This window comes from Spodoptera frugiperda, chromosome 24, assembly GCF_023101765.2.
Source record: "Spodoptera frugiperda isolate SF20-4 chromosome 24, AGI-APGP_CSIRO_Sfru_2.0, whole genome shotgun sequence".
Taxonomy (NCBI): Eukaryota; Metazoa; Arthropoda; class Insecta; order Lepidoptera; family Noctuidae; genus Spodoptera; species Spodoptera frugiperda.
In genome coordinates, this window is record NC_064235.1 from 4,290,440 (window position 1) to 4,304,447 (window position 14,008).

General features: G+C 37.4%; 2 protein-coding genes across 16 annotated transcripts in view; both read right to left on the bottom strand.

The window, feature by feature from the left end:
* Nucleotides 1-14,008, bottom strand: part of LOC118278870 (gastrula zinc finger protein XlCGF26.1-like) — a 206,449-nt gene that overhangs the window by 156,835 nt on the left and 35,606 nt on the right. The gene's annotated exons all lie outside the window — the stretch shown is intronic.
* LOC118278916 (zinc finger protein ZFP2) overlaps nt 1-14,008 on the bottom strand; it is a 48,540-nt gene that overhangs the window by 22,957 nt on the left and 11,575 nt on the right. The window contains exon 5 of one of the 15 annotated variants that reach the window (XM_050703488.1): nt 74-3,119. The exons of 9 other annotated variants lie outside the window; for them this stretch is intronic. In XM_050703488.1, the coding sequence (XP_050559445.1) occupies nt 1,624-3,119 (1,496 nt within the window). In that variant the 3' untranslated portion in view covers nt 74-1,623. 5 more of the 15 variants (XM_050703486.1, XM_050703499.1, XM_050703500.1 and 2 more) reach the window with 5 other exon arrangements.

Consider the following 14,008-nt stretch of genomic DNA (forward strand, 5'->3'; position numbering starts at 1 on the left):
ATAAAAATTAGTAATCTACTCTATTTTTAAGAGGTTTTTTTTAGGTTAAAGTTGATTGAAATAAAAACGAGTGTAAACTATAATCTCTTTATTACACTTATTGCTTATTTATGTCTTAATATAATTGATAATTTCAATACAATATTATATCTAAATAATAAATTACATACGTACTCACTGGCTAATTACTAAATTAGGTATATTTTGAGAAATATGCTGAGAAATAACTTTAAAACAATTCATTTTATTGATCACAATTTCTTCACGTAAATAATTCGTGTTTTATATTGTGGTTTCGTTGTGATGTGTATGTTTGTAAACGCACCCAGAAAGTTTTTTTTAACTTTAAAGCAACCGGGCAGCAACGCTCTGATAAACTTGAGTCTTTTATAAATTGAAATCAAACTATAAAATTTCGTGTATCGTAAAAAAAGTTTTTCTTTAGGTGGAAATATAAATATCGTGTATCGTAAAGTAGGTATAATTTTAGGGCTTTTAGACGATTAAACTGCGGCCGTCAACCCTATCCAGCGTGCAGATTATGGCAAATACTCTTATGTAGACAGAATATAAACCAAATATGGACTGTTGATAATATTGAACACAATCTTTAAACTTTTAATTAAGTTATTCCCCAGCATACTTCTCACACACCAATTCTTGAGCTACCATCATGAGTAGAGAGCATTATTAGCGCAATACAAGTTGAATACAACCGTCAACAACGCTTGAGATCCTAATTTACTTATACAACCAACAGATGGCGTTAAATACAATCTAACGTATCTACATTTTATTATTATTGACAACATGAACGCCATCTATCATTTCAATATTAAATGCAGGATATATGAAGCTTGGTATACAAAAAAATAAGTAAAAATATCATTTCATTTGTGTGTATCAAGTACAACTAATAATTTTTAAATCACTTTAAAACAATTCTGTAGACAAAGATATGGGTTTTTAAATTAATAAAAATATAGACTTGACTATGCCATTTTAAAGTAATTGATAGTTTTATGAGTAAACATATTAAATCAATATTGATTTATAAATAGAATTAAAAAAAATGCACTGTTAATGGCAGTATAAAGACTTTATTCGATAATTGTTTTTAAAATATAAGCATATTGGTGTACGATCAGTCCAATTGAACGACTTTGCTTTACATTTAAAGTAATCGAAACGAGAGCTCGTTCTGCGCTCAGGTTGGCCGGCTCGAATAAACCAACCAATAAGAGTACTGTTACTTCACTCATAGGTAACCTAGTCAGATCATTTGACTTAAAATTTACTTTACTTTTACTTTTATATGTTACGTAAAATGAGCATTTCTTAATAGCATCCATTACAATAAAAAAAAAAAACAATTAAAATAATTCATGTGATGTTTCAATTAAAAAAACTTGTGAGTTTGTTTTCACTAACTTCTCTTCACTTTAAGGAATTTTGTTTTCACGAGTGATAGGTAATGGGTTGGTTTAGGTACTACCTTCTGGCAGAACAGTCGACAACACTGTATTGGAGACCGGTAGTCCTGCTAAGTAACTCTTAGTAAAGTGATGTTTTGAATGGATGGTTAGCGAAAACGTCTATAAAAGTCATAGCCTACTAAAGACATCATACATGGAAGTGCTTTTTCGCGATATGTTTATCGAGAGACAACTTCGAAGCGAAGGCTCTCGGGCAATTAGCGCACGGATAACTATATTCAGTCTCTTTCTTCGTTCTATGAGCTTTAACATTGTGATGATACTTCTGCGAACGAGTCTTAAAAGTCATATGGCAAGTCGTACATTCATACATTTCTGCCCCGGGCTTGTAATTGTGAAACTCCATTAGATGTCTCTTTCTCAGCTCCCAAGTCGCGAATCTCGGTTTCTCTTTACAGTAAACGCACATGTAGGGTAAAGTCGTATGCTGTGTTTTGATGTGAATGTTCCGTTCTTCTAAGGTTGTGAATGTAGCTACGCAGCGGCTACAGTTGTATTTGTTATCGTGAGGTATTTTTGTGTGGGCTTTCAAAGCTGATTCGGTTATGAAACCTTCTCCACAAGTGTCGCATACGTAATTTTGGTAATGCTCTGCAGTGTGCTTTTTTAAGGAAATAAAGTCGGAAAATTGTATTTTACATATCGCACATTTCCAGTTGGAACCATCGTTTAGTTTGAATGGCAGAACCCCTGGCTGTACGTCCGCATTCAACGGTTGTTTGTGATCGTTCTTAAGATGGGCCATTAGGTCATCCAAAGTATCTATAGGTATAAAGCAAAGTTTACATTGCAAGTCTGTGATGTCTACTTTTAAGAATTCCTTTCTTATTTTTCTGCTAAAGACTAGTTGGATATCAAAGTTCGCGTGTCGAGAAGCCATGTGAGCTCTCAAGCCTATAGGGTCATTTGATTGGACTCGACAAAAGACACAGTTGAAATTCTGTCCCCATGTCCGGAACGGACAGGCAGTGGAACATTCGAGAATGATTTCAGTATTACTTTTGTATTTTAAGGCTTTCCCGAAACGCGGATTGTAGGAAGACTTGTAGCATTTGAAATTACGCTCATGCTGCCGCAAACCATGATCAGACAGGAAAGTAGCACCGCATTTATCACAAGTGAAAATTTTCATATGAGTCCTTAAATGAACATTTATTTGCGAGAATTTAGGGAATGTTTTATCGCATTCTAGACAAGTCCAGCGCCCAGAAGGCGCCTGTCTATACGGCAGAACTCCGAAAGGTACGTCAAAGTTGACTTTGATTTTGTGATCACGCGAAATATGGGCCATAAACTTATCAATATCAGGAATGTCTTGTGAACACATGTTACACTTTAAGTCTGTTATTTCTACTTTTAGGGCATCGTAGACTTTATAGAAAGCGCTGTTGTAGTCAGCAGTGGAATGTTCGGTTTTCATATGTTCCCTCAACGCGGCCATTGGTTCAAACTCATCATGGCAGTAGGAACAGACGATTCTATTGAAACGGGTCTTAAAAGGGAAAGCTGTCGAGTGCTTTAGAACTAGAACAGCGTTCTGCCTTTGAGGATTCTGGCCCACGGACCGTTCGAACAATCTTTGTTTTGGTTTACTTTCGAGTCCGTCAATATCCTTTGTGGACCCTAAAAAAGAAAAGAATTTTCATCATTATTATATTCTAGTACAGCTTCTGACTTGAGGGAATGGCATCTTGAGTTATTAATGTTCTACTTGCAGTTTTTAAGAAGCGGAAATTATTGTTCACATCACATCACACAGCATATCGTATTTAAACACGCATGTAGGTTTAGACTCCTTTAAGACATACATTAGTAAGCTAGGTTGCAAGTTCAACCACCACAGATGGGGCCCAGTAGGGCTGCTGCCCGATCTGGAGTTGCGGACAACGTAAAAGGTTGTTGTATTGAAGATTTGGAATATATGTATTAACCTTTTGAACGCCACGGACGTTTATAGACGTCTAACGAAATCGTGCCAAACACGCCACCGACGTCTATAGACGTCAAGAAAACGACATTTTTTAAATACAAAATAAATATACTAAATTAAGTTTTCTGTGTTTCTTTTTCCTATTATTTCAAACTACTTTAGTGAAATATTGTAAATTGACACAAAGATATATTCATTATTTGAATTCACAAGAAAAAACAATCGTCAAATATTGCTAATCGAAATCCGTAAAATTGTGTATTTCCCCACGCCACAGACGTCAAGACACGTCAGCTAGTGATGGGTAGGTAAGGTAACTTATATTCCAAATTTATGAAATATTTTATTGAAAGTAGCTTACTATTACTTTGACAATTACTTTTTACTGACAAATATTCGTATTTGAATATTCCTAATGTATAATATTTAAAAAAATGTGGAAAAGAACTTATAATTGATATCCTTAAATCGATAGTTTACGCATCCCTATGTAAGAGCTCATAGACAGTTACCTGTACGCCACAGACGGGAATGGACGTCAAGCGGTGACGTCATTAGCGCTACGGGAGTCTGCTAGTGCTTTACTACGCGAATATTATCCTTATAGGAATTAATTATAGGTACTATTTTTGTGTCCATTTTTATTTGAGTATTAAGCGGTGCATTTCTTAAAATGTAAATAAATCTTTACGCTTCTAGACCCAACCGTATACAGTGTATATATTAACAAATAAAATAAATAAAACAACAAAATTTCTGTACAAAATAAATTATGAAACAACAAAATCAGACATCCAAATGTTTATTCGCAACATGTTTATCGAGGAACAGTTTAGTTGTAAAAGCTTTCGGGCAACTCGCACAAGGGTAGCTAAGTTCAGTATCCTTTTTTATCCGATGCACTCTAGCCATATGATTGTATTTCCCCGATCTAGTTTTGAAAGATTTCTGGCAAGTCGTGCAGTCATACTTATCAGCCCCAGTTTTATAATTATGAACGGCCATTAGGTGCTTTTTTCGCACCTCCCAATTTGCAAACCGAGGCCTATCTTCGCAATAAATGCAGACGTATGGTAGCGATGTATGCTGAGTTTTAACGTGCATATTCCGTTCGTCCAGAGTAGAAAATGTTGCTATACATCTACTGCAATTATATTTGTTTTCATGCGGGATTTTCGTGTGAGCTATCATCGCTGATTCCGTTATGAATCCTTCCCCGCACGTGTCACATACGTAATTCTGAAAATGTTCCGAGGTATGTTTCTTTAGAGACACGAAGTCTTTGAATTCGTTTGGACATATCGTGCATTTCCATATAGACCCATCGTTTAGACGAAATGGCAGCACTCCTAATTGGGCATCAGAGTTGATCGGTTGCTGGTGATCAGTTTTAAGATGGTAGATCAAATTGTCAAAAGACTCTATTGGCATGAAGCAAAGTTTGCATTGTAAATCAGTTATATCGATATTGAGAAAATCTTTTCCTAACTTTTTATAAAAAGCAGCTTTGACGTCATAATTCGCATGGATGGTGACGACATGCATTCTCAGACCGCTCGGATCGCTACTTTGAACCCTACAGAAGACGCAATTGAAGTTACTTTTCCATGTCCGAAATGGACTGGCTGTGGAGCATTGAAGAATGATTTCAGCATTGGTTCTAGGTTTCAGTACCCTTCCGTTGCGAGCCTTGTAGGCCGTACGGAAACATTTCACCTGCCTGTGATGATCTTTCAAAGCATAATCGGAGATGAACATAGTACCACATTTATCACAGCTATAGTTCATGAAATGAGTAACGATATGGCGATTGAAGGAAATAAAGGCAGAAAAAACCTTATTACAATAGACACAGAGCCATTTATCCTCTGAACTTTCTTTATAAGGCAAAACTCCGTACCGAGCGTTGAATTTCACCGGCTTATTGTGTTCTCTAAACAAATGATTCATTAAACTATCGACGTCTTGGATTTCTTCCCTACAAATCTTACATTTCAAGTTGGTTATATCGATTTTGATTAAATTATCTCTTGCTCTATAGAAAACGTTTTTGAAACCAGACTTTATATGTTCCGATTTCATGTGATATCTAAGATCAGCTAACGTGTTGAAATCTTCATGGCAATATGAACAGAGTATTTGACTGAACCGAGTTTTAAAGGGGTAAGCAGTGGAATAGGTTAGAATGAGTTCAGCGTTACGCCTTTGTGGGGTCTGGTAAACAAGGACTATTTTCTTTTTTGATTGTTCAGGGTCACTACGTCCGTGTATTTCCAATGGACGACCTAAAAACAAAAAAGAAAATGGTCAGTGTTGTACCGGGCGGACAAAAGCTATTATCTAAAAATCGCACTAACATGACCAAACAGACTATTTCATAAACACCTAAAGGGGAAGTTTGGAAATGACTAGACAGAGATACAATTCATAGCTTTATTATTAAAATGGAAAAGAAAACATTTGAACAAGTAACAACTAATCAGAACACAATGGTGACTTCTGGGTGGTTAGTCTTCATATGGGATTTAAGGCTGACTTTCTGATTAAATTGCTTTTCACAGAGAAGGCAGACAAATCGCTTAGTATCACTGTGTGTCCACATATGTTGGGTCAGACTCTTCTGTCTGACGAAGGTTTTAGAGCAAACATTACACACAAACTGTTTCTCTCCAGTATGTCCAAGGGTGTGGTCATCCAACTGCTTTTGCGTATTAAACTTCATGCCGCAACAAGCGCATTGGAAGCCCTCATCCGTGTGCGTCAGTTTATAATGGGTATAAAAGTACTTTCTGGTCGAAAAGTCCATGTCACAATCGGGACATTTATACATAATCTTCTCCTGTCCATGTTCTAACTCCAAATGCTTTTGTTTCTGCTCCCAAGATTGGAACCTCTCGCCGCAAACTATGCAACAGAATGTCCAACATTTCTTATTGGTTTTTATATGATCCCTCTTTTCTTCCATCGTAGAAAACTCCATCCAGCACTTGCGACAAACGTGATTCTCTGAATGGTTGACCTTGATATGGTATTTTAAGGCTTCGTGCGATAGATAGTTTCTGCCACATGTATCGCAGGTAAACCGTTTGTAATGTAGGATAGTATGACGACACAAGGTGGTTAAAGAGGGCATTTTCTTATCGCAGTGGTAGCAAGAGTAGTTATTGCTATTTAGCCTGTATGGCTGGACACCTATATCGTAAACGAGGTTCAATCTCTTAACGGACTCCTCGTGGAATTCTTTTAGATGTTCTGCGATCTCATCGACCCTTTGAAACGGTTGTAAGCATAGTCTGCACTTCATGTTAAAGATGTCGACTTTAATGTACTCTTTTGCACTGGTCATGTGGTAGAATGCTGTGCTTATGTTGAAGTGCTGGTGGTGTTCATCGACGTGGCGTCTAAAGAGGGCAGGGTCTTCATATCCTTCGCAGCAGTAGACGCACATGATAGATTTCCCACGCAATCTGAACGGATACATGGTGGAACATCTCAATAATATCTCCGCGTTTTCTTTCGCCATTAAATGTGGTTCTAGAAACAAAAAGAAAATATCGCTGTGACTGATCGGATCACTTCCTTTTTCGGTGTTTTGTGTTAATTTGGAAGTTTGGGGGAAAGTTTTAATCACGAAACGATTGGAAGTTAGTCTCTTAGAATAGTTATTCACATTATCATTTGTGAAATTAAGGACGTTTAAAAAGGGGTCATTGTCATATAGCCCTAAGATCAAATATTTGGTATCGGCTTAATAAATCAAATCAATTTTTTTAAAGCAATCTTTGCAGGAAACTTCTTATATTTCTATTTTGGGGTGGGGTTTATAGGCTTTACAGTGGGCGAACGCGTTTTGTATTTCGAAGAGTGAATGTTCATTTAACCCGTTCTACGTCGGAACGCGTAAACATCCATGCCCCGAGATGATTATGAGCCAAATTGTTAGTCAAACAAAATAGGTCACACACAATGTATAAAAAGTGCGGATTTTAAACGGAAAACCATAATTTCAAATATATCCTATACTAAATGATCTTTTATTATTAATTATATATGACAGCATTTAAGGGAGATTCTATTAGGTTACTTTTAGAACCAAATAAAAAAGACAATAATCAAGAAATCGTAATCAATTTATTAAATACTATAAGGCTAACTATAATAATTTTCTATACAAAACAATTAACGAAATATCAACGCAAGTATATTATTTTACTTATAAATAAACTATGAAAAATATAACAGATATATTTTTTATATTAATACTAGCTGACCTGGCAAACATTTTTTTTTATTCTCACATTTTAAACCTTCCCTAGACTACCACAAATAATTCAAGACCAAAATTTGCCAAATCGGTCCAGCCGTTCTCAAGTTTTAGCGAGACTAACGAACAGCAATTGATTTTTACATGTATGTATGTATGTTCAGAACGCATTTGGAGACTAATACAGAAAAAGTAACTTAATTTGTTGATTTTAATTGTTCTTGAATTCTTAGCATATTGCTAAAATAGTATGTTTCTGTTTTTCGGCTTAATCAGGTAGGTATTTGACGAGGAAATCGACTGTTTTTCTCTCTGGAGCCTCTAGCATGGCTTGAAGCTAGTCGAGTTCTTCGTTAAACAGTTGTGTGAGTAAGCCGAAAATAATTTATTTTTAACTTCATTCTATTTTAGCAATTTTCTAAGGATACAATATTTTAAAACCGAAAAGCAATAGAAATGAAAGGGGAGTGTAAGAAAAAATGTTCTGCAAACTCCAAACACGAACTAACACCACTATTTACATAATAATAATAATAACATAACCGTACTTTAATATAATATCTACATTTCATTATCATTACAACAAGGTAAACACAGTGTATAATAATATGTATTTAAAACTAAAAACAGCCCCCTTTACAAAATCAAAGAAAAGAAAAACAGTTAAATATTGCTTTTGTTAGTAAAATTATCTCTATCTGTCCAGCCGTTCTCGAGTTACACGCGATAAAACGACAAACAAAATACGTAGGTATTCTATAAACAGGATTGAAGTACAAAATGTGTAATATGTCGTAAGATTTGGCTACCAAAGACCATAATATACATCGCACCCTTAGGACGAAAGCGACCGAATGAAAAAACTGCAAGTTGTGGGAAATGAGCCAGAAAATTATAGTATTGAATACATTTTAGTATATCTCTTCCGTATTCCATGACATACGATTGATTTTTACTAGATTTATGGATTAGTTCTTCGGTTGTAGGGTATATTTTATAACGCCAGTTTATGATGAAATCGAATGTTACAGAAATTGAAGTCACTTTCATTCCAAGGGTGCAACATATTTACGGGACATCTTGCGTGAGCGATCTAGAAACGAACGCGAAGCGGTGCGGTGACACGCGAATTCAACGCGATGCGGTGTGACCAAGCCAATTGATCGCTCACCGCATCCCACGTGCGGTTGGTCACGTAGGCCACGTCAATAGATTTTGACAGTTTGTTGTTTTCGCGTGTCACCGCACCGCTGTGCGTTCGCTCACGCAGGACATCGCGTTAGTATGAGACACTATCGGTAAAATTTTGCGATAGGACACTTTAAAAAAAAGTCCCGTGGTTTTAGCTTGCCACGACACACTAGTCACTAATATGTTTTGATGTATACTAACACAGAGAATAGAAATAATACTATGGATAGAAGTACTAAAAGACAGATACGGACGTTTCTTTACGTTCAAAAATGTAATTTTGAAAGAGCGTGTGATCAGGAGTAATTTTGTAAAATTTAATACTATCGATTGCTCTATAAAGAATACTAATCGTTATAGCTGCAAAAGGCGCTTTTTCCTTTCAGATCCTGTATTTTTTGAATGATGAATAGAGGGGTGAATAATTGTTGGGAAAAAGGTTTGAACATCTCTTCATCCCATTCTAGTGTCTATTTACCTCGTTTTACTGTAGCTGCCTTTCATCAGTCGCATCATCGCTTACCACCAGACGAAATAGTGATCGAACGCAACGTATGAAACACCATGGAACTAACTTCTATTCTAGAACTAACTGAAACCACCCAAATCCGGGTGATAAGACTTCATATGCGTCTTCCAACTAACTTTCTGGTTAAACTGCTTATCACACATCTTACACTCGAAGCGTTTCACCTCGCTATGAATCCACATATGCTGCCGAAGCGTCGACTTCCTCGGAAACGACTTTGAACACGTATCACAGGAGAAGAGCCTCTCATTTGAATGTACTACCATATGCCTGTCCAGAACATACTTGGTGTCAAACTTCCTATCACAGCTAGGACACTCGAAATGCTCATCTGTATGGGCGATTTTAAAATGGGCTCTAAACAAATTTGGTTTTTTGAACACAGTCCTGCATTCCGGACAGTGATATACCTTCTTAGGTATACCGTGAGCTTGTTCCATGTGGTTCTGCTTTATTTTCCAAGTGCTAAACCTATCGCCGCAGACGGAACACAAGTGCTGGCGACACTGCCTCGAATTTTCATAATGTTTCTTTTGATCCTCCGTCGAATATAGAACTACCTTACACTTCCTACATTTACGCTGTTTAGCTACATGAGGGCAGGAGAATTCTAAATGTTTCTGCAAGGATGTGGAAGTCGCGAAACATTTGCCACAAAGCTCACAGGTGCATTGAAAGAAATGTTTTTGGACATGACGACTCAAGCTACGCATGTTCGAGGCTTTGGCGTTGCAGACGGCGCATGACAGTTTATCATTTTGCAAGTTAAAGGGTTGGACACCAACGTCGTGGCTTAGGTCAACGCTCTCATTATGAACCATGTTTAAATGAGCAGCCGCTTCTCCTATCTTGTCGAAGGTTTGCAGACAAATTCTGCAGCGAAGATTCGTACAATCGACTTTGATATAACCTTCATGGATATGTGAGAATGCTATTTTGACGTTTACAATTTCATGTTCGTCGTCCATATGTTTCCTGAATTGCGAAGCGTCGTCAAAGCCTTCACAGCAGTAAACGCAAACGATGGAACTTTCCGGCAGTCTAAATGGGTAAGCTGTCACATATTGTATTACGATCTGCGCGTTCCTTTTTGCAATGTGCAGCGGATTTTGTTCTAGAACAAAAGAGACATTTTGGTCACTTTCTGTTTAAAGTTAATTAACTTGTCTATTAAGTAATCCCATTTACTGTATTCTATTAGAGACTAGTGCAGAAAAACGTAAAGATATCGTAGAAAAATTACATTTATGTTAGTTTTTTTAAGATATTTGCCGATTATCGTTTAAAACACGCAAAGTTCAGGGTGTCTGGACTTCATATGCGTCCTCCAGCTCACGCGTTGGTTAAAAGTCTTATCACACATTTTGCACTCGTGTTTTTTCACCGCACTATGTATCCACATGTGCTGTCCTAACGTAGACTTCCGCGGAAAGGCCTTAGAACAGACAGGACAGATGAAGTTTCTCTCCCCAGTGTGCACAACGATATGCTTTTTCAAGTTCCTATCATTGTCGAATTTCTTTTCACAGTACGAGCATTCTACATAGTCATTAGTATGCATGGTTTTGAAATGCAAGCGTAGTTTATCGCGTTTCGTAAACACTATATGACATTCGGGACAATTGTAAGACTTCTCTGGGACATTATGAGACTCTTTCAGATGAGTTTGTTTCATATTCCACGTAAGGAATCTGTCTCCGCATATATTACAAACGTGCTGTCGACATCGAACAGATTTCTCTAGATGTTTCGTCCTCTCTGATACTGAGGTGAACATCTTTCTACATTTCCTACACCTATTCTTGCCGGATCCACTGCCACAGTTGTATCTCAAATGGCATTGTAGCGACGTTAGTGAGGCGTAAGATTTGCCACATGCATCGCAGGTATACTGGACAAAATGTGAGTGTGTATGTTTACTGAGCAACGCTAGGGTAGAAAATTTCTCCGAGCATATCGCGCACGCGTACTTCCCGTAGAAAATATTAAACGGATGTAAGCCTAAATCGTGTTTCGGATTAACACTTTTATTGTGACTAGTCATCAAATGATCGGCTGCTTGTTCCAAATTGGCTAAAGTTTCTAAACATATCCTACATTTAAGGTCTGTACAGTCGACTTTAACGGATCCTTCAGCGATGTGAGCGAAGGCCATGCGTACATTGAAATCCTGGTGTTCTACTGTCATGTGGTCCCTAAACTTTGCCGGGTCTTGGAAACTATCGCAGCAATACACGCACACCATTGACGATTCAGGCAGCTTGAAGGGGTAAGCTGTTGTATATTCTATCATCATTTTGGCGTTCTGTCGCGCGACGAACATCGGATTTAGTTCTAGAACAAAAAGAAACGTCCGATCACTTATTCTGTACTGTGATATGTCCATAGCGGGTGAAACGGGTTAGAAGGAAAATACGAAAAGTGATTAAAGTAATTTCTAATGATTATTTATTGCATTGGTCCTAAGAAAAGTCCTAGAGAAACACCCATTTGATCAGATAAGGCTATACTCTAACGAAACGAATAATGAACTAAAAACTGTAAAGAGTAAATATTTTGTTCATAATTACATCAAATATTCTCTTAAAATAACGTTTGGAAGACGTTTAAAGACTTAAAGAATAATAATATTAATAATTTATAAACGCGTAAACGTGATGTAGATTATATAAAAAGTATTATAAAATACGAAACACAAAACTGGCCCTAGATTTCGAGACTAACAACCAAAAACTAACTATTCATTCATAACGGAAAACATGAGCTTAATATTATTATTTTTCCCTTCAAATTCAACTAACTCAGGATGGTAGGATTTCATATGAGTTTTCCAACTAACTTTTTGATTGAACTTTTTGTTACACATTTTGCATTCAAACCTCTTATTCTCCATATGAATCCACATATGTTGAACTAAATTCTTTTTTCTAGGGAATGATTTGGAACAGACTGTGCAAGGGAAGAGTTTTTCCATCGTGTGGGAGACCCTATGTTCCTCTAAGGTCTTCTTTGTCACGAATTTCATGCCACAACAGGAACACACGTAGTTATCGTCAGTATGAGATAGTTTGAAATGGGTCCTATATTTCTTTCGTTCATCAAATACGTCCCCGCATTCGGGACACGCGTACGCTTTCTTTTCAACGCCATGGCACTCAGCTAAATGATGCTGTTTAGCGTTCCAGGAAACGAATCGTTCGAAACAAACGCAGCAGACATGAGCCCAACACCTTTGTGATTCCAACATGTGCTTTCTTTTCTCTTCAATAGAGCTGAAAGTTCCTTTGCACTTACGGCAAACCTTTTTGTTCCCTGTATGCGAAAATCTTATATGACTGCGCAACGCTGTGTTGGTTGCATAAGACTTGCCACACGCTTCGCAGGTGAACCTCCAGAAATGGCTTTGCGTATGTCTGGAGAGTTCTCGCATAGTCAAGGCTTTAGCGTTACAAATGGCGCAGAGGAGTTTATTATTCGCCAATAGGAAAGGTTGTAAGCCTAAGGCAACGTCTACATTCACGGGTTTCTTGTGTTCGGAGTAGAGATGGTTGGCTATTTCGTCTAGGTTTGGAAAGTTTTTGAAGCAGAGTCTGCAGTTAAGGTTTGTGCAGTCAACTTTGATGTATCCTTCGGAGCAGTGAAGGAACGCCATTTTGGGGTTAAAGGTCTCATGTTCCTCGTCCATGTGGGCCCTAAACACGGCCGGGTCGGGGAAGCTCTCGCAACAGTACACACAGACCATGTTCTCTTCCGGCAGCTTGAACGGGTATGCGGTTGAATATTTCACAATAACTTCGGCGTTCCGTTTAGAGATGTAATTCGGGTCATTTTGTTTCTCTAGAACAAAAAAGAAATGCCCAGTCATTCAACTGATCTTCTCCGGCCCGCCTGCTACGTCTCGTGATTCGTTCTTATATTATTTTAAGGTTATTTGTATGGTAATGCAGAGAGAGAACTGTTATGTCCATAAAATGAACCACTGGAAGAGACACGGAAATATATGGTTGTTTTGATAAAAATCTCATAAAGATGGACGTAGGAAGAAAGAAAGAGAATTGTATAAAATAATTGTGACTCACAGTCAGGGGGATAAAATTAAAACCATTCGTTTCATACACGTACGAAATCAGAATTATTTGAAACATTAATAGATAAAACGTTATTCTTTAGAAGGCCAAAATGTTGGAAAAAACATAGTAAACGCTGTCTCATCACGTCTTTCCAAACAGAAAACATTTTTACCCTTTACAAAGATCGGATATAAAGGGCAACATTTCTGAGGTAATAAAGTAGCTTAGGGTATGTTGGGCAATAGGATATTTGCTAATGTTAAGTCAAAACTTGCGACAGGTAAACTGATTAATTAAATTAGTCCTATATTTCACAGGGATACCATGACGTCGCTACCAGAAGCGCTACCGTGATATCAGTAAGCTACCTAACCAGACACTAGAGTCCCTACACAACACTGCGACAGTATCAAGGTAGACCTCTTAGTACTGGCCTCCGAGCTGGTCATTCCGCCAGTTTGGTTGCTCAACCAAGCGGACACCAGGTGGGTAACTCTGTATGGAGCTGTTTTTTATGGAATAAGGGGC